Here is a 23,084-nt window from a genome sequence, read left to right on the forward strand (position 1 = left end):
AATTCCTACTACAAGGATCCACTGAATACCTCACATCTATAATACATTGGCAGCATATGCATTAGACTATCCCCACAATATAACTATTGCTATTTCGTGTTCACCAGGACCAAAAGGTGGGCTTCCTCGTAGTAAGAGCAGGGCCAGTGCCAGACTTTTTTGCGCCCTAGGCAAGGCGAGCTACTTGCACCACCCCCACCACCCCCAAAAAATGCCAACTTCGATTTTTAAGAACAGGTGTTTTGTAGAAAAAATAAAAAGCACAAAATTTGAACTTACTATGTTTTTTCTTAAAACAACTAATTTGTATAAAACTGTGACTCTTAAAGGTCAGTTCTGGCCCCTCTGAGGTCTGCGCCCTAGGCCTAGTTGGCCTAACGGTAGCGCCGGCCCTGAGTAAGAGGTTGCCAATGCAGATGACAACACTGTGAAATTGCACACCTAAATGGTGCTGTCTCCTATTTCTATAACTGCAAAGCCAAGCCAGCTAATAAAGGCATGAGGGCCTTCTCTCCCTCAAGTACTACTCAACAGCAGTGATCACTTATCAGCAGCCTCATCTCACAAGCTGTCACTGGCATTTACCTATTGCCAAAAGGCAACTAGGGCCCTTTCTACACCTAAGGATTATCCCAGGAAAATGGAGGGATCATCCCTACCTGCTCCTGGGATCCCCTGTGTGTCATTTGCATGCACAGGGATGATCCGGGAGAGGGGGGGGGAAGGCAGGTGTAGAAATGGCCTAGGAGAAATCAGGACAAAATAAACAGCCATTAAGCTCTTTGGCCATGTTATTCAACCTGACAGTGCTTTTCACTTTTTGTCGAAACAAACTTTTTGTCGAAACAAACTGGATAAAATTTGTGATTACATTTTTCAAAACTATATACTAATTCAGAGCTACTTAATAACACCTATAACAAACAGCTCTGAAGTGAATAACACTTCAGAAATAAATTTTAATCTATGTGCTGTGTTTTAACCATGTGAAAACATACAGCTGGATTTTACAGACGCTAAACAGCTTCTGTTTACAGAACAAGGCATCCCTGCATCCTCCCTCCTGCTGGAGCCTCCTGCACTGTCCAAAACTATCCCCAAGGATCAGAAGATCCTCCAGAACTACTTTTGATGCTCTCTCTCTCTGTCTGTCTGTCTCTCTCTCTCTCTCTCTGAGTGTGTGTGTGTGTGTAATTGATGGAAATCAGGGATCACCTTTGCATTAGCAGAATCCCTTTAAATCCAACATGTTAAAAAAAAACCTGAAGAAAAATGTGTAAATGACCAAAATTGTGATATTTCAGACACAGCTATTGGTGAGATATCAACTGAAAAGAATGTTTCTCTGCTATTAATGGGGCATGGATGTATTGCCTCAGAGACAGCATGCCAAATACTACTTATTATGCAATTATATTCTGTTTCATTATTATAAACAACAACCAAGCCCTTAAATTGCTCAACACATAATTGTGGGATTTTTTCTAAGAGACTCCTAGTGGTTTTTTTCAACTGGTCAGTCCTTAAATGGAAATTATGAATAAATATCTTATTGTCCCTGTAGAAAAATCCACAAATGTGGGACCTATTACCTTTTGATTTCAGAACAGTTGAAAGGCTCTTTCATTTTCATAGAAACAAAAAGGTTAATACATGATTAGAAGCAATTTTAATTCTTTTAATTGAAGGTTATGGTGTTATTTAGGAACACTGAGAGTTTAAACATAAGACCTTTATCTGAGAGGTGCCTACACTTAAGCATTTCTACCCAATGAATGCACAAGTAAGTAAATATGGATAGAAGTTATGCCTGAAGATATTTTGTTTGCTATCTTCATAACTGAGTCAGTGGCACTCAGATACTCACTGCTTTGTGCCCACTGTTTGGGTGTTTCCAAACACACTCATTACTAAAGAGAACTTTTCTACATGTTATAAGAATGGCACTTCTTGGCTTTCTCCTGCACTTACAGGATTTCAGAGTAGCATTTTAGAAATCCATAAGCCATATGCAATTTCTACAATAATCCAAATATGGTAGCAGAATCAGCAGTGTAACTATTGGAGGGGAAGAACAGCAACAGTCAGTATAGTCATGTAATGCCTGCAAATTAAAAACAACAATAGCATCAGTCGTTCCAAATTTTTGTGTGGTGTAGTGGCTAGGGTGTTGGACTGGGACTTGGGAGATCCGGATTCTAGTCCCTACTTGGTCAGGAAAGTTCACTGGGCCAGTCAATGACTCTCAGCCTAACCTACCTCACAGTGTTGTTGTGAGGATGGAGAGGAGAAAATTTGTGTAAGCCGCCTTGGATTCCTTGCAGGAGGAAAAAAGGCAGGATATAAATGCAACAATAAATAAATCAATGGCACTATTTCTTATCAGGTTCCTTCCAATTTTGTTCCAGCATTTGCAGCTAAGTTCTGCTGAGAAGTACGGTAACAGGTTCTCTCTTGGATAATTTATCACCCAATGCAAAACCATTTCTGTCTGGAAGTTTAACTCTATAAAGAAACCTTGGTCACTTCTGATCTCCCATCACTTTCTTGTTCAAACTGTAGGATAATTGTGTTTCTACAAACTTGAAAACTAGTTTTACATTTTAATAACAAATACTTGAAACCGTACAGAATACTAATTCTAATCTATACCTTAATGATGTTGTGGTCACTTAAACTCATATGCTATATATTGCTTTAGAGACAGTGGCTAGCTGAAGTATACCAAATTTTCACATAATTGCAGAATTCATATGTCTGCCAACAGAAAACAAACCCAAATATATTTAGTTATCAGCTCCTTTAAAATTGATGCAACATTAAGTATTGAAATACATTTCCACGAAAGGATATCTTGCAGGACTGTCCTTGAGTGCATTTAAAAACCCTGTTTTTTGAGAGCCTGTAAAAAAGAACAAATGTAAAAATTAAATAGAATGTATGCTGTCTAAATGAAAAAAATATTTCCTCATCCAATGTACAGTTATTTGCTAAATGTAGCCATTGCTTTTTTCTGAAAATATTCATTTAAACAATAGAAGTTTAACATTCCAACATATGCTGGATATTTTCTCATTAATACCAGATTGATGTCTGAAGACATTAGTTTCCCTCAAATAAGAGTTCTGGTTATCCCTCTGTTCTTTTCTATCCTAAGAAAACATTTCAAGCTGATTTCTCTCCATGAACTGTGTTCACGGATTTACTTTCTCTCACAAGAAAAGTTTCTGTTAGTATCCTGCAAACGTACCATGGTATGACCCAAATTCCAAGCTGCTTACAGATTCCTCCGGATACAATTAGGAGAGGGTGACCTGAGGAGCCAGCAATGGATTTTTGCTTTTAATGCATTGATAGATTCAGGGGCTCAGTTTATACAGAGCTGGAATTCCTTACCAGAAGGCCTGTTGGGAAACTTTCCCAGGAAACATTCTGAGAAACTCAGAGGGCTGTAGATGGGGTGAGGGAATGGGTTCAACCATACACTCCTCCTGCTCCCACAGCAACATCTTTGAGTCTACATTCATATGTACAGCCTACTTCATTTGATGGTGGCACTATATCAATAGTAAGTACTAAACGCTACTATTGTGCTAACACTAAAATAACTCCTCGCTGCTCTGTACCACTACTAATATTACAATATAAGACAGATGTTCAGCATGATCATAAAATATCCCATTAAACAAAATGGGATATTTTGTGAATCTTCCTTATATGTTAACTTTCATAGAAGTACAACAAACAAGCCAAATAAATAACAATGGGTTCCATCCAATGTCAGTCGTACTTATCCATTGAAATGAATCAGACTTAAATTAAGCTAACATTGGATATTAGCTAACGGATTAGGTAATAATGGATTTGGATTAAGGTTTACCAAGAATCAATTAACAAGCAAGGTTTACAGTTGAAAATCTTTTTGATGGTCAAACCATCATTTTGGGACTTAAGGTCGTGTTAAGGGTAAAAGATATTCTGAATAATGACAGGTTTAAAATTAAAAATAGAATCTCAAGCAAGTAGCTTCATACATAATTTGGTTTTACTAGCATACTTACGATGGATGACGTGGGTGATAACAAATGCAAATATAAAGACTGTCAGAAAGGACAGAGATAAAATAAACATATAAAAAAATCTGTAGTTTCTTTTCCCCACGCAGTTGCCTACCCATGGGCAATGGTGATCAAACCGTTCTGAAAGAGAAGGTAGAAAAAAATGAAACACAATTAAGAAAAAAAAATAGACTTGCTTGAGAGATTAAAACATTGAACATTTAAGAAAACAGATATACAAAATTTAAAACTCATAAAAACATAAAACAGGTAATATACAAAGACAAATTCAGGAGATGTTGGATCTGCTGCCATTCTGGAAAGGCAGGAAAGCATCTAATGCAGAAAAACTTAGTCTTATTAGTCTACATTTGGTTGATTTAAGGCACAATCCTATTGGGATGGCTGTAAGCCATGCAGAGTGAGAGGAACAGCAGAGGCAGTCTTCGCTTCCACACTCCTCCCACTCTGCATTTTGGCTAGATGGACTTTCATCCATCTACCTGGGGCTGAGCAGAGTGGGAGAGAAGGAGGCTGGAGAGGCCCAGGCCCCTCCCCAACCACCAGCACGTTCCTTTTCTCTCCTCTCTGAGATGGAGGAGAAGGGGTGGGCAACTTGGATACCTGGTTCCAAGGTCAGAGAATTATGGGAATCCAAACTATCCCATGCCCCCCCCCACTCTGTGTAGAGGCCACAGAATCCCTTCGTAATTCAGAGTTCTTATAACGAGAGTTTGCTATTTTGTCTCATAATTTTAATATATTATATTGAAATAGTCTAGGGTACTATGAACATTTGCAGAAGTTCTCTGTAACTATTTTAAATACTAAATATAACTTCATTAAGACATTAGCCAGCTGCCCACAAGCTAATAGTTGTAATCTAACAGTTGCTTCAGCTTCCTTTTCAAAACTGCAATTTTGAACATCTCTTATATAGGCACTTGGAGCAACACAATGCCTTGGGCTGCCCCTGTAGCTGTCTACAGACACTTATTAGTCAGTTGAGTTCTTCTGGCTAGCTGGTAGGATTGATATAGTTAGAGCTGCTTCTGAGGCCTCTGGCTAGTGAAAAGAGTCAGCCCCAACAGTTAAGACAGAGTTCTTCTGGCTGGTTGGTATGATGGGAAGTGTCAGCTTTTGTACACAAAAACTCAACTGATATTGTTAAAAGCCATTGTTGAAAAACACAATGTCACAGAAGACACAGGGGCCTTTGTGTAGAACATCAGCAGCCTGGCTAATTCAATTAAGATCATTGACATCTGTGCTTGCTTGATAATACGTCCTCTTGTGGCGCCCTTTGTAGTCCTATGATTTCATAATGTATGACTGCATCCATTTGGTTTTGTTCTTCATTTATCTATTTTTTAATCCTATGTGGCTGCTTGTGGCATTTGGGGCCCTTTTTTGCATTTGAAACATGCATCAAAGATGTTGCATAAGAAAACTGACTTATACAGCGTTAGTAAATTACTTCCAATGGATATGGGAAAAGATACAGAGCGACTTCAAACAGCTTAGATTCAAGACTAGGAATATACTGTATTAAATTGCCTGCATTGGTCAGGCACATATTTACTGCTTTAATTTCTCACATATCAGGCTGCAAGTAGTTTTCTCCTTGCCTCCATGTCTGATAATGCCAGACACTATCAAAAAATCATTGTGCATAGGCTAGAACAAGCAACCCTAGGCTGTCCCTGCCCTACATAATATACAAGAGAACCATCTCAGTCTCTCTAGTGTACTGATCTTTCCGGATCAAGTTCACAGCCCAGTTAAATATACATCTAAAGTTGGTATTAGGAGACTTGAGCTCGAGTCTTCTGATGAGCTGTAAAAATAATAATAAAAATGAATTCTCCTTTGTGTCTGTCTGGCCAAGAGGGAGAAGAGAACAATACATCTAACATAGAAACTACTGCTTTTTTCCTAATGACTCTTCTGTAACAAAGTAAGAGAAATGCCCACCAACTACTTCAACTAAGGGAAAACTTTTAAATATTATGCTAAAAATAATGTAAAGTGTGTTTTGGTGTTTGTTTGTGTTTTTAAGTACTCTGATGATAATATTATGTCAATAAACCTGACTTCTGATGTTCTGAATGCAGGTAGGGCAGGGTGGGATGATTCTAGTGTATCATTCCACATTAATACCTTCAAGTTACTAAGGAAGAGTATATTAACTGTTTGGGGACTAACTGTTTTGGTATCATATATTCACGTACTCTCTCATGAACTTACTGCTGATCTCATTATTAGACTTATTCAGAACTGTAGCCCATGTTAGTGAGAAACTCATCAAGTAGTGGGAATGCACACTTGGCCTACATATGTGTAACTCTTTGCATGATGAACAAAGTTTGTTTGTTTTGTTGTCACTGCTCCTCCCCCCAATATTGTCATGATGATGTTTCCATACTACAGCATTGCAAATCACTAAGTAATATTGATTATGAAATAAACTAGAGTATATCATAATCCCTTTGCACCCAAATTATAGAAAGAGAAAAAGTCAGGTTGCTTATCTGTAACTGAAGTTCTTCGAGTGAACAATGATTTACTGTGTTTTATGCTGCTGTGAAAGCTGTGTCACAATGAATCTTAAACAACAAACCCAAGTTCAAAAGTTTACTTGCATTTATCAGCCAACAATGTATGATGTTGTTTGAATGTTGTTTCTGATTTCAATGGTTATTAAATTCATGTTTATTTAATTCATTTTTATCCCACCTTGCTTCAGTGGGGCTCAGGGCAGTGAGCACACACACACACACCCATCCTCATAATAACCCTGCTGAGGTAAGTTTAAGAGACAGTGACTGCCCGATGGGCAACCAGTGAGCTGCACAGCTGAGAAGGGGGTTTGAATTTGGGGTCTTCTGGCTCCTAGCCCAGCATAATGTCCACTAGATCATATTGATAGTAACAATTGCTATTAATAGTCATTCTACCCATCTTCACTAAAAAAACCTATATTTTTCCACCAAAATGAGTGTTATACACATACGTTTGTTTATGCATTATTGTGTATTTCCATTTGTGTGTCAGCCATGCTGGAAAATGGCAGCCACATAATCCATACAATGTAATGGGCATGCCTATCCAACTAAAAGACGTTCCTACATGGCCTGAAACAAATACAAAACTTCAAGATTCTCATCATATCTTTTTATTTTTTTTAATAGGGATTCATGGCAGATCTAGGACTACCATATTGTGAAGAAATTTTATTTGAAAGGTCATGTTTTGAGATATTAATTAAGCATTGTGCCAACACTTTTAAACTAATACACTTTTAGGTCTGTATATTAGTTGGAATGTGTATTATCTTTTACATCGATGGAAAAGAAAAAGATAGTGCCCAAGTTCACTACAATAAAAAATTATTTTAATTTTTGATTTTTGCTCTGTCCCACAAAAGCTTCCTGCTGCATAGCATTTGATTTTGAAGCAACCCAAAGTATAGTGGTTGCATTTCAAATTGAACAAAGAATTGAGAAATGTGTCATAGTGATGCTCAAGAAGAGGGAAAGTTCAAATAGCAGAACTGACTTAATATAGACACTAGAGAGCCAGAGTAGTGTAGTGGCTAGAGTGTTGGACTGGGACTCAGGAGATCTGAGTTCTAGTCCCTACATGGCCATGAAGCTCACTCAGAGTCTTTGGGCCAGTTACTGATTCTTGGCCTACTTACCTCACAGGCTTGTTAGGAGGATAAAATGGAGAGGAGGAGGACCATGTAAGCCACCTTGGGTTTCTTACAAGAGAAAAGGAGGCAGGATATAAATGTAAGCATCATCATCATCATCATCATCATCATCATCATCTGGATAAGTCATTTCAGAGAGGCCTTTGGTCCAGGCTGGCTGAAGCCCTGAACAAGAGCTCTTCTCCATCACAGCTGGCAAGACTAGAATGTATCATTTTTTTTGTTGGTTTACTCACCTACACAGTTATCACAAAGGCTGCAATGTGAGGCACGGGGTGGGCGGAAAATCTTGCAAGTAAAACAGTATTTTAATTTCACTGTCTGCCCATTGATGAGTACTTCTTTTGTTCTGGGAGGTGGACGGTACCCTCCTGAACTAGAGCCATTTGCAATTTCTAAATGGGAAAATAAAAACAAAAGTTTTATTCTATTATGTTTGGAATAAGTACATTACTGTAATTTTAACTCCAGTTATTTATGTTTTTTATATGAATTGGAAATGCCTAAAGGGAACTGAAACTGTCCTTTAACTTTCTTTAATAGAGGCCAAACCAAATGGTATTAGATTCCCTCTTGCTAAAAACACATAATTTGATACAAGTAGCTTTGCCTGTACATTTATATATCACAATTGAATGCCCTCACTTGAAAAAATACATGCCCCACTCCCAACAGCAGAGTGCAAACAAGACAGATGGCAATCACAAAAATCTATTATTTTTCACATTTCCTTACGGCAGGGTCAGTGGGGGCAGAGAGTCCTCAGTGCGTAAAGTCCAAATACCTGATTCATGTAATCTTTCCTGATCATATACAGGTGGTTCAGGATTACATGGTTGTGACAACTTTGACTCAGTAGGGTCTTTTATTCTCCCATTCAATTGCTCCCTGGCAATTCCTTCAGGAATTCTCTTCCACTATACACTGTCTTGTCACTCTCTTGATCTTTTCTTCAAGTAAGAATTGCTGTGAAATTCCCTCTGCTGTGGAATTCCCCATATCTGAGAATCATCTCATCTGCGTCAGCACTGCTCACTGTCTACCCTTCCCACATTTTGCATTCTTTTTTCTTCCATAGTGCCTAGTCCATCAATCAACTGGTTCCTCTAAAGCACTGTCCTTTCCTCTCTCTGTTCTTTCTTCCTGCTTGTTAGACTAAGTAATGTTCACCTTCAATTCATCTCTGTCATCAACACTCAACACATTTGCCCCACTCTCCCAATGAATATTCAAACTTCTCATCCCTAGCCATGGCCCACTCACTCCAATTAATATCTCCATTCATGTTCTCATAGAGCTTAATAGTTCTAGACGTAAACCAAAGAAAAGGTCTTAATTTACTATTAATTCATCCTCTGCTCCTTCCTTCTCCTCTGGCATTAACCTGCATAAACATTACTTTACACCACTAAACACTATCCAACTCTAGGAATGCTTTGTAGAAACATGTCACTGTTTTATTTTTATTTATTTCTTTATGAATAACCTCTGCATCCAAATTGGGAGATAAAGTATGTTCTACTTAAGTTCAAACTATATTAATCTACTTTTTTAAAGTTAAAATGAAAATACAATAATAGTGATGTGGAAAGCATATAATATCTGGATTGAATTCAGGGAACAAATGTTCAATTCTCAAGTTCCTGACTTTACTAAATAATTAAAGCTTCTGGGGATATTTTATCTGTTCATTTAACTGATCAGATGCAGTTTTGTCAAGACAGAACCCATATATACTAACAACTTTTACAATTTGGAAAAGATGGCAGAACAAAGTAGCACCAGTGTGTTCTTGAATGACCCCATTAAAAACATACTCCAGATTTCAAGATGAGGAGTTGAGAAGGAAAATAGCACAATGGGCAGATTAATGCCTCTTTTGTTTACGAGATTTTTATATACAAAATACTCCTTATATGATAGATGAGCTGAAAACAAGGTAGAACACTGGAACTTAAATTAGATACAAGAAATGCAATTAATGCACATACTGCAGAATCCAATCACCAAAATACATGTGCCACTAGGCCTTTAACGGCCACTGAACAAATTATTCTCTCAACAGGACTCACAGGGAAGGGAATTCTATCATCTCTGTACAGTATTCTAGTTGAGGTACAAGCTAATTCTCTGCAGCAAACATATCTGATTTTTTTTGTCCTTTTGCTATATGTTTGTTGCTGAGTGGGGGATTTATTATTATTATATATATGAATAAAGATAATAATACATATCTAGTCCCAAAAGCCTTCAGAAATATTTTGTTCGCTTAAGATATAACCATTCCTTTAAATACAGTGCCCATGTTTATATTGGCATGTGTAAGACCCCCCTAAGATTTTTATTTTATCTTTCATGACCATGTTCTGTACTAAATCTCCATATGTTGTTTGAATTACTGTGGGATATTGTTTTGTTTTTCTCTCCCCCTTTTTCTTTTGTTTCTCTCTTTGCGTGTGTATATATTTTCTTGGTCATTTTCATTGTATTTCATGTATATTGTCAATAAAATATTATTTTAAAAATTAAAACAACAACAACAACACGAGCAGGTTTTCCACAAAGTCTGAAAATGGCATGGGAGACTGATTTTGGCTTTAGTATACCAGATAGCCAATGGAATCAGCTTTGGTTGCAAAAACCCTACAAATCAGTCTCAGCAGCTATTAAGTTCTAAAATTTCCTCTGGGGATTTTCTAAGCTGAGGTTGCAATGCATAAAAGCAAATATACCTTAGTTTAAAAAGGGGATGAGGCATCATGGGGGCTCTGTGGCAAGGCCCGCTTTGAGTGCATAAAATGTACCCCTCCTTGACCTCATACAAAGATTTTAAAATGTTGAGTGCGCATCCGGGGCAAATGGAATAACTACTGAATTTATTGAGGAGCTGTACCACAATGTCAGCCCACAAAAGAAGTATGCTTTGCAAGGGTAGTTAACATGGCCTATTTTGTGATATCTGAGAGTACTCCAGGGAAAATCTGTGACAATCCTCCAATTAACAAGGATTTAAAAAACAAACACTACATTCTGTGTGATCAGCTAACATCTAAAGGCTCTTTATACTTCTGCCACTCTGTTTGTTAAGAACAGAAACTTAATCAAATTGCATAATGATCACATAAATCAACTACTAACATGGCCACATCAATACCATGTGCAATTAATTATCCCAAATAGAGGTACTTGGTTCCAAAAGTGAACAACTCATTAAATTAGATATCCTTACGTGAACTGAAGTCCTGAAAACAAAGTTCAAGTATAAATGTAACACCATCCAAGAAGATCATAAACATCCATATTAGTGCACTTGTTCAGGGAACCTACCAAATATCAAGATGTTCGTATTTGCCACAGTAAGATAGCAGCCTATTCCTAGTTCTTTTATTTTGATTTCTATTTAAGATAATCCAAACAATAACATATGTGATTTTTAAAAACTCATTAACCATCTGAAATCAGTTGTGATCTGACAGACATACATCTGAACATCTCTTGACATTAATAAGATTCAGTATGACCTTATCTCATACCTCTAAATTAATAAAAAAGGTATTTGGCCAAATTCACTAAACCCTCTGCTAAAGCCTGTTAATTTATAAGTGAAAGTTACTGTGAGTACAGAGAACTTCTGCTTACCTCTTTCTCAAAATTTTATAGTGGACAAATGTTAAATCCCTCCATTTGCAAAGCTATGTTCCCAAGTGCCAAAAACTGAGGTCTGAAAGCCTTTGCTGTTAAGCCAAGAAAACAATGTGTTTTTTCCTTCTGGTCTCCTAAATGTAGTGTAACTTCATCTGGTTTAGAAACTGCAGTTTCACAACCTAGCACCCTAAAACATTACTTTCTAACTTATTTATACTGTATTCATTTCAGTTTACAAAGGCTTGTGTAGTTTCATTATTTATAGCAGGATGGAGGGAAGAATAGTTATGCCATATATGTGTTGCATCATTCAAAGCAAATGCAACAATAACTTTATTTGGATCATCTATTTGGACTAGCATTTAAAATGCTGTAAGCAAGCTTTTATGACAGAATTTTCCAAGGGACAAAAAGTAAGAGAGAACATCTGAAGCAGTCCATGCTGCTGCCTGGCAAATCAATTTAAGCACAGCTTGGATCCTAAATTCCTGTGAGCAGAATTCTGTTCATAGGATACTCTCACAGAAGGGGGAGGGAAGATTATTAGCGATTCCCCTTCCCACCTGTGCCCTTCAAAAACCTACTCCAGAGGGTTGGGGGAACCTCCAGAACAGCATGGGTGTTGCTCTGGAAAGGGGAAAATCAAAAAATCACTTCCTACATACACATACACTTCCACCAGCAGGAACCTGTACTGGATTGGAATCATTTCTGTTCATGGGAGTCATGGCAGGGCAACTCAGGATCCAAGCCCATGGCTATGATATTTTTAAAACAATATTCTTAAGTATTCAACCTCTGACTATTTCTTTCCAATTTTCCATAGCAAAAACAATCCAGTAAAGTCCTCCAATATAACAACTGACATCACCTATTGAAGTAATTAATATAGTTCCCCAGTACACATATACAAAGGGCTTTTTGTGTGATTGTAGATTCACAAGAAAAAGGATAAAAATAAAGAAAAGGGGAAAAGAACATAATAAACTATATTGTAGAGTAGGCAAGGTCAAACTCTCCAGCTGTTGTCCAAATTCTAGTAAAACAGATCCAGGTGAAGATTTACCTGGGTGCTAAAATTAGCAGAGTTAGTAAGAAGGGCTCCTTCAGCCCACCTGTGACAGAAAAAATACAGAACAGATGGCAATTGCATGTGCTAGCATGGAGAAAGTGGATTCTCGAAGAAGAGTTCACTTTGTAATAAATCTGTCATAACGAGAGATATCAACCAATTAAATATTTATTTATTCAATGTGTACCCCACCTTTCTACCAAGATCATCAGCCTTTTAAGTAATTAAGAATTTTGCCCCAACATGCATCACCTTACGCTTGCTTATATTGAACCGCATCTGCCATTTGGATGCCCATTCTCCCAGCTTGGAGAGATCCCTTTGGAGCTCTTCACAATCCCTTTGTGTTTTAACAACCTTAAATAATTTGGTGTCATCAGCAAACTTAGCCACTTCACTGCTCACTCCTAATTCCAGATCATTTATGAAGAAGCTGAAAAGAATTGGCTCCAATACTAATCATTGTGGGACCCCACTAGTTACTTCCCTCCATCGGGAGAATTGACAATTTATTCTACTCTCTGCTTTCTGTTCTTTAACCAGTTACTGATCCATAAGAAGACCTCTGCTCTTATTCCATGTCTACTAAGTTTATTCAGAAGTCTTTGGTGGGGGACTTTATCAAAAGCCTTTTGGAAATCCAAGTAAACAATGTCCGCTTGTGGCTGAAAGAGCTTGTTTGAAGCAGTTTGGATACCTATGCAGAATACCTTCTTGGCTTCTCAAAGAGAATTGACCAATAAAGCATATGGGGTACTTGGGGAGCCTACTGCACTGGTGTAAAGATCCTGGGGTTGTGGAAGTATGTTCTATTCTGGAGTTTCTAAAAAATGGTTTTTCTAAGGGTCTCAGTACAAGGAAGAGTCACGATACTTCTTTAAGGGTGTAGCTCTCCTCAATCCCTCCTTACTCTCCCCATAACAGAAGATTTACAGTAAGAAAAATCCTGTTTGTTCAAGGAATGTCTATGCCCATTATATAAATAGACCTATTAACTAGTCATTGGTTATGCTGACACACCTATTAGTGATCAGTTCACCTAGCACATTTCAATATGATTTCTAATGCACACGTTTTAGACTGCCTAATTTTTGAAGAATGCAGAAAAAACCTACTCCCCCACCAAAGTATCAACAATTCTGCAAAGAGCTATAATGTTCAAAATATACTTGTTTGGTAGTTTAGGACATGTTTAGCATCTTGATAATCCAATTCAACATATTTTTAGACTATTTTTAATACATGTTGACATTAGGTGTGCTCTATTTCCAGACCTATCATTGCTAATTACTGAGATCTTACAGTGTAAAGAACCCTGAATATGTAATATACTGCAGATTAAGTAAATTGAATCACATTTAAATTCCACGCATCATGCAAATCATTCATTTTTGTATATATTACAGTCATGTGTGCCAGAAATGTGCATTTCAGAGCAGCATTTCTTATATGTTTCTGCACAAATGCTTGTATCTTTTGGATTAAAAAAATGCCTTATTCAAAAAAATTCCTTATTTGGAATTTTAAACATTTAGTTTTTAAAAGACATATGCATTTAAAAAAAAACCTCAAGAAACAGGATGCACAGCCATCTGTGTCAAAAAAGGATTCCATCACGTGTGGCTGCTTCTGAGCTGGTGTATTGCCTCCACATCCCTGTGAGGGGGAAAAGGCAGGTAACCCAGTTATGACTAAGACCCTGGGTTGTACCATAAATCTTGGGGTTGAGAAAGTGTAGATAAGAAAAATAAAAAAGATCTCTGTTCAGAGCAGTGGCACAAAGCAAATACTTCTTCATTGAAGTGGCAAATCACTTCAGTGAAACAGCACTTCCTTGCATTAAGATCTGCAAAGTAAATAAAAATATTTAATAAAACTAAAAATACAATCATAATCAAAATAAATAAAAATAACTGTGCATGCACTTATTGGAAACTTCATGACAACACAATGAATGCATCATTCTTTGAGTAATTGATGTGATAGTCTGGAGCTCTGATACTCATTATGATACTTGTTGCAGTGCTTTGTAGATCAGCTTCGAAGTTATGAGCATCACAAGGAATTATACTGCAGAAAATCTGGTATTAAGACTATTCTGGATTTTGAAGACAGCACTAAATAGATTCTGTTTGCATGTGTGGGTTATTTTGAAATAACAAACTTTTTTCTTTATCATCAAAATGTTTCCTTGGGTTGCTACAATCATCCCTTTGGGCATATTTGTTGTGATGCACTACAACGCCACGAAGCAAAAGTGGGGGGGGGGAACCTTTGACGAGTAACAGCAGAGTTCTTTTCTACTGCAGCTACTAGTCATGTGCTTCTTGTACCAGGGAAGTCTTTATGTGCTGCCTGCCACTCCAGAAAGAAAATTTGTGAAAATAGTGTGCAGGGCACTAATAATGATTCAGGAGATAATGGCAGCTAATGAATGAAGATTGTGATGAACATACTGATGCTGTAAATGAAGCATGTAAGAACTTGGGTGTGCTAATACTTTAAAATGTGAAACTTTGTCATGATAAGAAAGCATTCTATGGCAAAGCAAAATGAAACAAATGTTCAGTTAAAACTTGGAGGTCAGCTTACAAATGCCCGTACGAAGAACCACCCAAAGTGCCTTCTTGTCTTTAATTTCAGGGTAAAGATTATGAAGATTTTTAAAAAGGGTGTGACAGATATGCGATTTACACTTCTAGGAGCACTTCCAGGGCACATTATCTCTGGCCTCCTTTAAAAGGAAATTAATTCCTCAGATTTGATTATTGGCTTCAATGCTGAAACATCAACATGAGAGACAAGCTTGCCCCTGTACATGACTTGTGTAATATGTTTACCAAGACTCTCCCAGAATGCTTTCCGCCATAGAATGTTATAACTAATGAACAATTAATATGATCTAGAGGAAGATGGCCACTGAGGCAAACCAGAGAGGTATGGCATAAAATTCTGGCTGTGCTGCAATTCCAAAACACAATATGTTTATGATGCAGACATATATGGGGAAGGAAGATAGTGCCCCAGCAGCTTGAAACTTAGGCCAGACAATCATTGAGAAACTAACAACACATTTAGAAGATTCTGAATAAAAGGTAATAATTCAAAACTTCTTCATCAGTGTGGCACTATCCAGGGGATCAGGTAAGAAAAACCTGATTCTGGTTGGCACATTGAAAAAGCACCCAGAAATTCCCAGAGTTCCTTGCCCATAAATCCAGCAGTGTCAACAGCAGCATTTTTGGTTTACAAGAGTCGACATTTAGAATCATAGAATAGTAGAGTTGGAAGGGGGCTATAAGGCCATCAAGTCCAACCCCCTGCTCAATGCAGGAATCCACATTAAAGCTTCCCTGACAGATGGCTATCCAGCTGCCTCTTGAATGCCTCTAGTGTGGGAGAGCCCGCTACCTCCCTAGGTCATTGGTTCCATTGTCATACTGCTTTAACAATCAGGAAGTTTTTCTGATGTCCAGCTGGAATCTGGCCTCCTGAAACTTGAGCCCATTAGTCCGTGTCCTGCACTCTGGGATGATTGAGAAGAGATTGAGAACCCTGGTCCTCCTCTGTGTGATAACCTTTCAAGTATTTGAACAGTGCTATCATGTCTCCCTTCAGCCTTCTCTTCTCCAGACTAAACATGCCCAGTTCTTTCAGTCTCTCCTCATAGGGCTTTGTTTCCATACCCCTGAACATCCTTGTTGCCCTCCTCTGAACCCCCTCCAGCTTATCTGCATCCTTCTTGAAGTGTGGCAGCCAAAACTGAATACAATACTCAAGATAAGGCCTAACCAGTACTGAATAGAGGGGAACCAGTACCTCGCATGATTTGGAAGCTATACTTCTATTAATGCATCCCAAAATAACAGTTGCTTTTTTTGAAGCCACATTACACCGTTGGCTCATATTCAGCTTTTGATCTACAACAATTCCAAGATCCCTATTAAATTTCATTCTGTTGTTTTCAGCCCAGCGCTCCAGCCTATCAAGATCACTCTGATATTTGCTTCTGTCTTCCAGAGTATTAGCTATCCCCCCTAATTTTGTGTCATCTGCAAATTTGATAAGCATTCCCTGCAACTCATCCAAATCATTAATAAAAACATTGAAGAGCACTGGGCCCAAGACTGAAACCTGCGGTGCCCCACTCATTATCTCCCTCCAGTTTGAGAAGGTACCATTGATTAGCACTCTTTGAGTCCGATTATGTAGCCAACTGTGGATCCACCTAATAGTTGTTCCATCTAGCCCACTTTTAACTAGTTTGCTGATCAGAATGTCATATGGTACTTTGTCAAAAGCTTTGCTGAAGTCAAGATATATTATGTCCACAGCATTTCCACAGTCCACAAGGAAGGTTACCCGATCAAAGAATGAGATCAAATTAGTCTGGCAGGATTTGTTCTTGACAAATCCACATTGGCTTCTAGTAATCACAGGTGCTTACAGTTTCACTTCTTTATAATCTGCTCCCAAAAATTCCCAGGGATTGATGTCAGAATGACTGATCTGTAATTCCCAGGTTCCTCCTTTTTGCCCTTTTTGAAGATTGGGACAATGTTAGCCCTCCTCCAGTTTCCAGCACTTCACGCATTCTCCATGATTTCGCAAAGATGATAGACAGTGGTTCTGCCAGTTCCTTTATTACTCTAGGATGCATTTCATCAGGCCCTGGAGATTTGAACTAGCTGTAATCCTGTCCCTTCAGCTTGTACTTCACTTTTCCAGCTGGGTTGTAGACTCAGGAGAGCAAGAATTACTACTAAGCAAGACTTGAGCACTTCTGCCTTTTCTTCATCATCTGTTATAATTTTTCCATCCTCATTTAGTAGTTGAACCAGCATTTCTTTCCTCTGCCTTTTACTATGCACATATCTGAGGAAAGCTTTTTTTGATGCTTTTATCATTCCTCGCTAGCCTCAACTCATTCTCAGCTTTAGCCTTCCTGATGCCATTCCTGTACTTCTGTGCTACCTGTCTGTACTCTTCTTTAGTAGCCCGGCCTTCCTTCCACTTCCTATATGTGTCCTTTTTTTGTTTTCAGGTAGTCTCTAAGCTTTTTGTGGAGCCACATTGGTTTCTTCTGTTGTCTTCTATCTTTTTCCTTGTTGGAATTATTTGTAATTGTGCCTTTAAAATTTTGATAAGCTATGTGCCAAATAAAGGAAGGACAATCATTTTCCTTTCTTCAATGCATAATGAAGCAGCAATCTCAGACCAGAACTCCAAGCCTGAGGTAATTTTTTATTATAATAAAACTAAAGTTGTCATGGACACTTGAGAACATATGGTCTCCATACGCTTCCAACGGCATGCTCAAATGGTAGTCAATAGTGTGTGTTTTCAGATATAGAGGACACTACTTGCTTAAATGCCTATATTATTTAGAAGATGAACAATTCATGATGGTGTGAACAACCCAAAAAGTATCTCTTTCTAGTCGACCTAAATTTAGATCAAGCTCTGGGTCATGTCTAAACAAGTAGCTAATTTGCCTGGGTTGCTGAAAGAGAAAGCCTTAAACAGTCTATCACTGCTGAAACCAAAATAAGGGAACACACAAACAAAATTGTAGCAATAATGTGTTTCATGTAACTTTGCCTCTTCCTCTCAGGTCCCAAGATGTTGTAGCACCTATCAAATTTAGTTTGCAAACAAGCTAAGTTTGACCTTTGATCTTTTGGGCACTACGTAATGTACAGGGCTGGATCTACACTACTGCTTTAAAGCGCTTTATAACAGTTTTATAGTGCTTTAAAGCAGTTAAAGCGCTTTATAACTGTTATAAAGCGCTTTAAAGCAGTAGTGTAGATCCTGCCCTGGACACCATTCTTTTCATACAAAATGTTTTAGCTTAAAGCATTTACTGTTAGTAATTAAGCTTCAGGAGAGGCATTTCAACCTTTTTGAATGGTGGGAAAATGTGCAAAGGCAGGAAATCACCAAACTATTGGTCAGGAGAAAGGGGGTGGGAGCCAGAAGAAGGGGGCATGGCCAGAGGGGAATCCCAGAGGGACAGAATGGTGGGCCAGATTTGCCCCACAGGGCTGAGGTTCAATACCCTTGGTTTAAAGCAGCAGCAGCAACAATAAAGATGATATTACCATTCAATACATACATTTACAAAGAAAGTAAAGGGACAATGACAGACCTTCTGTGTTACCTATTTGTCTTTCCAGATCTGCTGCTTCATCTGGTGTTGCACGAGGCAGGACTCCAGGATCACTGAAGCTAGTACGTAGCAAGGTCCCCATCACAAAAAAGAATAGAATTGCTCCTACAGCAGGGATAGCAGGTGTAATCTGATCTGATAAATATGGACAACTGCAAAATAGGGGGAAATGAAAAGTTAAATGTAACGAACTACCATAACACAAAGTAGTAACTACCATTATTGGTCCTATGAAGGAATAGCAGTGGGAGGAGGAACTACTGCAAATAACATATATTTCTCAAATCCAAGTTCTAGTTACTATTCAGTACAACCAGGAATGCTTCCCACCCATTTCCCCTTGAAGCACAAAACTAACAAAGCTTCCATTTTATTTGAAAATATGCATTTTACAAAATTTCTGAGAGTACATTCAGATGGCACCCCACCCCTCTTTGGGCTGACTCAATGATAGTACTGGAGCAGGTTCAGCCTCACATGCTCTTCTCCCACCTTATTTTCTAGAGTGCAATGATAAGAGAAGATATTCAAAGAGTTTTTATAAAGACATACCATTTAATGATCTAGGTTTGTATCTGAGATTATGTTTAAAATGTAATGCAGTACCCAGCTTTTATTTTCAGTCTTCACCCCTCTTCTAGCTTTGGAGAATGCACAAGAGATCCAATTAACTGGATGCACTTACACAACAATATGGAATACAAAGATTTTCTAAGCCCTTCTATGTAAGAAATATGTTATTGTTACCAGAGATTTACTATATAATTATTAAGCTAAAAACGTTAGAAAACAATACGCCTAATATTCCTGTACAGCGAGTTGAAAAAATATATTGATTCACTGTGATGTGTGGTGTACTGTAAATCCTCAGAAATTGTTGTAAACTGCCCAGAAGACTTTGGCTATGGTGGGGGGGGGGGGGTATAGAAATGGAATAAGTAACAAATTATAATAATAAATAATCACAGAAGTATGTGATATACTTAATCCAAGCAGATCTTTATATGCATATATTTAACATATTTTATCTTACTGTCCAAGTTCAAGGCAACGCATAATTACATAATTACATCAACGTACTTATTTAAAATGCAATAATCATAATGAAATTACAAATTCATAATAACATAATTTCCAAAGGAAAAGCTTAATAATAGTGCAATAAGTCACAACACCCAAATGCAATATGGAGTAAGAGTGTTTTGTGTGTTTTTCAAGAAATGAGAAAGGAGCAACTCTAACTCCTCCGAGAAGGTATTCTAGAGAGTCTTGGTGTTGCAGCAACAAAGGCCCCATTTCTCCCAGCTGATATTCTTAACTCCCATAGCAAAGGCACTTGGAACATGGTCCAACCCAACATTCTTCTTTAATTCCTCTGTAACTCATACATATGGATTATGTAAATCCATATTATGCTCTCTATGGAGAGCAGTCATTCAGAAAATTCTAGCGCTAGACAGAGTTTTTGGGGGGAGCCCTGCCCACCTCCCTCTGCACATGCTCTAGGCATGGCTCCCACTTGCCTCTAAGTTCCTTTTCGTCTACCACAACAACTACCAACATTTGGAACATTCTCTCACAGTATGTCATTTTCTCACCACATGACCTTCTTTTCTGGCTTTCTTTTTCTTACTTTCCTATCTTCTCTGAGTTTTCTTTCTTCTTCTCCACTGCTCATTTAGCCAGTGCTATTACTTCAGCATGCAGAGTGAGAAAACTATGACCAATCATTCTAACTAAAGCATGACTAATCATTCCTAACTTTTCATAAGTTGTGGCCCAGCTCCACATCTGCAGGAGGTAAGTTACTCCCGTCCAACTGCTAGCTTTCACCTTGACAGCCTCTCTGTGAGAACTGAACAGAAGAGAAGGGGTCAGAGAGGTCACACAGGCTGAAGCGTCAACTCAAAAGGGCTGAATAGAGATGCCCTCTTTGAGAAGGGGCCTCATTGATGGGCTAAAATTCCTCTGGATTTACTCTCTTGTTTTGACTCCTGGATTTGAAAAGTCTTAACCTCTGTAGTGTGGAGGTTTCAGCGAAGATTTCAAGGTTGGACTAAACCTCTGTGTGTGTGGATTTGTTTAGGTCTTTTTCTAGAACCCTTGTCTTGGATTGCCTGAGATGGATTACACCAAGAATCATTTAAACCCCTTCGCCTGTATCCTGAGAAGTAAGGATTACAACAGGGAAACCATGTTGTTAGCATCTCTGACACAGTTAATTGTTAGTTTTGAATTGTTGTGGAACTACTTATGGAGACTACATCTTATTGTCATCAGCTACATGATTTCTGAACTGTGTAACCATCAACCTTTTACCATGGGATTTGCTACAATAAATAAAGTCTCACTGATTTGTGCTGTCCTATTTGAGAATGCCACACTGTGTGTTTGAAGGATCAGGGCCCTGACATCCGGTCCATGGACAAAGTAATGCTACAAATGGACTGTTTCTTTCTTCTAAAGGTGGTCTCACAATTCCAACTAAATCAGGATATCATCATACCAACTTTCCTTCTTCTACCTACCTCTCTGATAGAGGTCAAGCTTTATTTCCTAGATATCATTCTACATCCAGAGAACATCATTTTTAAAGGAAATCCACCCATTTATTTGTCTGCCACATTTGGCTTTCATTAAGGTTGTTGGGGTACCTTCAGTTTCGTTGCCACTATTTATTAATTCCATTTCACACTGAGACTTAAGCATATTTCAATGACATATATGCATTCCTTCACATATACAGCTTTTAGATCTGGATGTAATTTACTATGGCTCATGAAGTATTATGCCGATTCAAACTTAAAGGAACACTTTGTTTTCCCAATTTACACTGGCATTTTCTAGTTGATTTAAAAAATAAAAACAATTCATTCATCCTGCAAGTAAATAATATCATGTTGGTCTGTATGGTGAACAACATACCAAAGCATCAATGTTTTTTAGGAATAATGGAATACTCTCTCCTAAATTGCAACATGAGATTCTTCTTGTTACCAGAATATTCTGTCTTCTTTCTTTTTATAATAGATTTTGGTTGAAATTTTACAATAAAAACAAATTTAAAAAAAGAGAAGAACTGCTTATCCTCCAAGGACAAGATATAGAAATGCAAATAATTGTTCCAGGGGTTGTAAAGTCTTTGAAATCCTAGAATATTGCTTAGTTTGCAAATCAACAGTTTAGTACTAAAGAAAACTGATAATGTGCAGAACATTTATAAATCTTTTTGTTTAGACAAACAAGGTTGGGGCCAAAATGAACATATTAATCACAACTCCATGACATATACTTGCCAGATGTATTCAAAGCCTCTGGACTAAAACTTAACAATTATGCCTAATCCTGACTTTGGCAAGTATAAGATAAGTTTAGAACTGGTTAAACCCTTCTTAGTGAGACAGGGGTGGGGGAAGAATAGGGGGAGTTCCTTCCCTTCCTTGTCCTCTCCACAGTCCTCAATTCTCACAGATATACACATTTGATGTTGTACACAACAGTAACAGTCTTGAACACTCAGGCACGTGTATGTATTCTATGTATATATGGAATACATACACATACACTAAGGTGCACACTCACAATTGTTCAATCCTTCTCTTTCTCTCTCTCGTCACTACCATTTTGTTCTTTTACCCAGCACTTTCTGTCTTTTTACTCATACATAGTTATACACTCATGTACATAAATATACAGAAGTTGAACGCTTTGGAAATGTTGTCATTCCTTCACTCATCTAGGCAGTACCTTGACAGTTCAGTGGTGGGATGTCCTAGGTTCAAGTCAGCTGAAAGAATCTCAGGTTCAAGGGCCAGGAAGGAGAACTTGGAGAGCAACCATTAGTCCAAAGTAGACATGGACTAATGGTCTGACTTGGTATATAGGCAACTTGAACACATTCAAAACTATTCTGTGGATCTTGTTTCAAGCAACTTCCCCTTTTCCCATCATGCAAACTGCATCTTCAGAAAGCTAAAATATCTGGTAATATACAATCCTGACACAACCAGCCAAGCCACCCTCATAACATTTGGATTTAGTCCAGTTGAAAATGAAGCTCAAGGAAAGTGAGCTGCTTGTTTTCTATAATAAAGATATATATATATATATTTAAAAAATAGCTTTCGAGTAAGCAAATACATATACATCTCAAACACAGAACTCCATATGCATCCCACTATTGAGAGGCTGAATCAGCAATTCAGAGAACAGAGCTCTGGAGGATTAAGCTTATGAATGGAAAACAGTTTCTTTAGCTTTCAGGGTGGAAAGGAGCATCACCCAGTTTCTAAGTGATGACAGAAGAGTTCAGAGGCTATTTCCAAAACTTGAACATGATGGAACATGACTGCACACAAAGTCCATGAATAAGAAATCTATGGGGGGAATTTTTCAGTTTCTGAAATGGGCCTGTGTATAAAA

The 23,084-nt window shown here is 37.9% G+C and overlaps 1 protein-coding gene across 4 annotated transcripts in view; it reads right to left on the reverse strand.

Moving 5' to 3' along the window:
- The window catches only part of ZDHHC14 (zinc finger DHHC-type palmitoyltransferase 14), a 63,941-nt gene that overhangs the window by 20,665 nt on the left and 20,192 nt on the right, over nt 1-23,084 (reverse strand). For 2 of the 4 annotated variants that reach the window (XM_063124508.1, XM_063124505.1), the window contains exons 2-5: nt 18,654-18,814; nt 8,010-8,168; nt 4,062-4,199; nt 2,854-2,902 (exon numbers count right to left, since the gene is read on the reverse strand). In XM_063124508.1, the coding sequence (XP_062980578.1) occupies nt 2,854-2,902; nt 4,062-4,199; nt 8,010-8,168; nt 18,654-18,814 (507 nt within the window). Of the gene's footprint in view, nt 1-2,853; nt 2,903-4,061; nt 4,200-8,009; nt 8,169-18,641; nt 18,815-23,084 lie in introns of all 4 variants that reach the window. The other 2 variants (XM_063124507.1, XM_063124504.1) reach the window with 1 other exon arrangement.

Source organism: Elgaria multicarinata, chromosome 4 (assembly GCF_023053635.1).
Source record: "Elgaria multicarinata webbii isolate HBS135686 ecotype San Diego chromosome 4, rElgMul1.1.pri, whole genome shotgun sequence".
Classification (NCBI taxonomy): domain Eukaryota; kingdom Metazoa; phylum Chordata; class Lepidosauria; order Squamata; family Anguidae; genus Elgaria; species Elgaria multicarinata.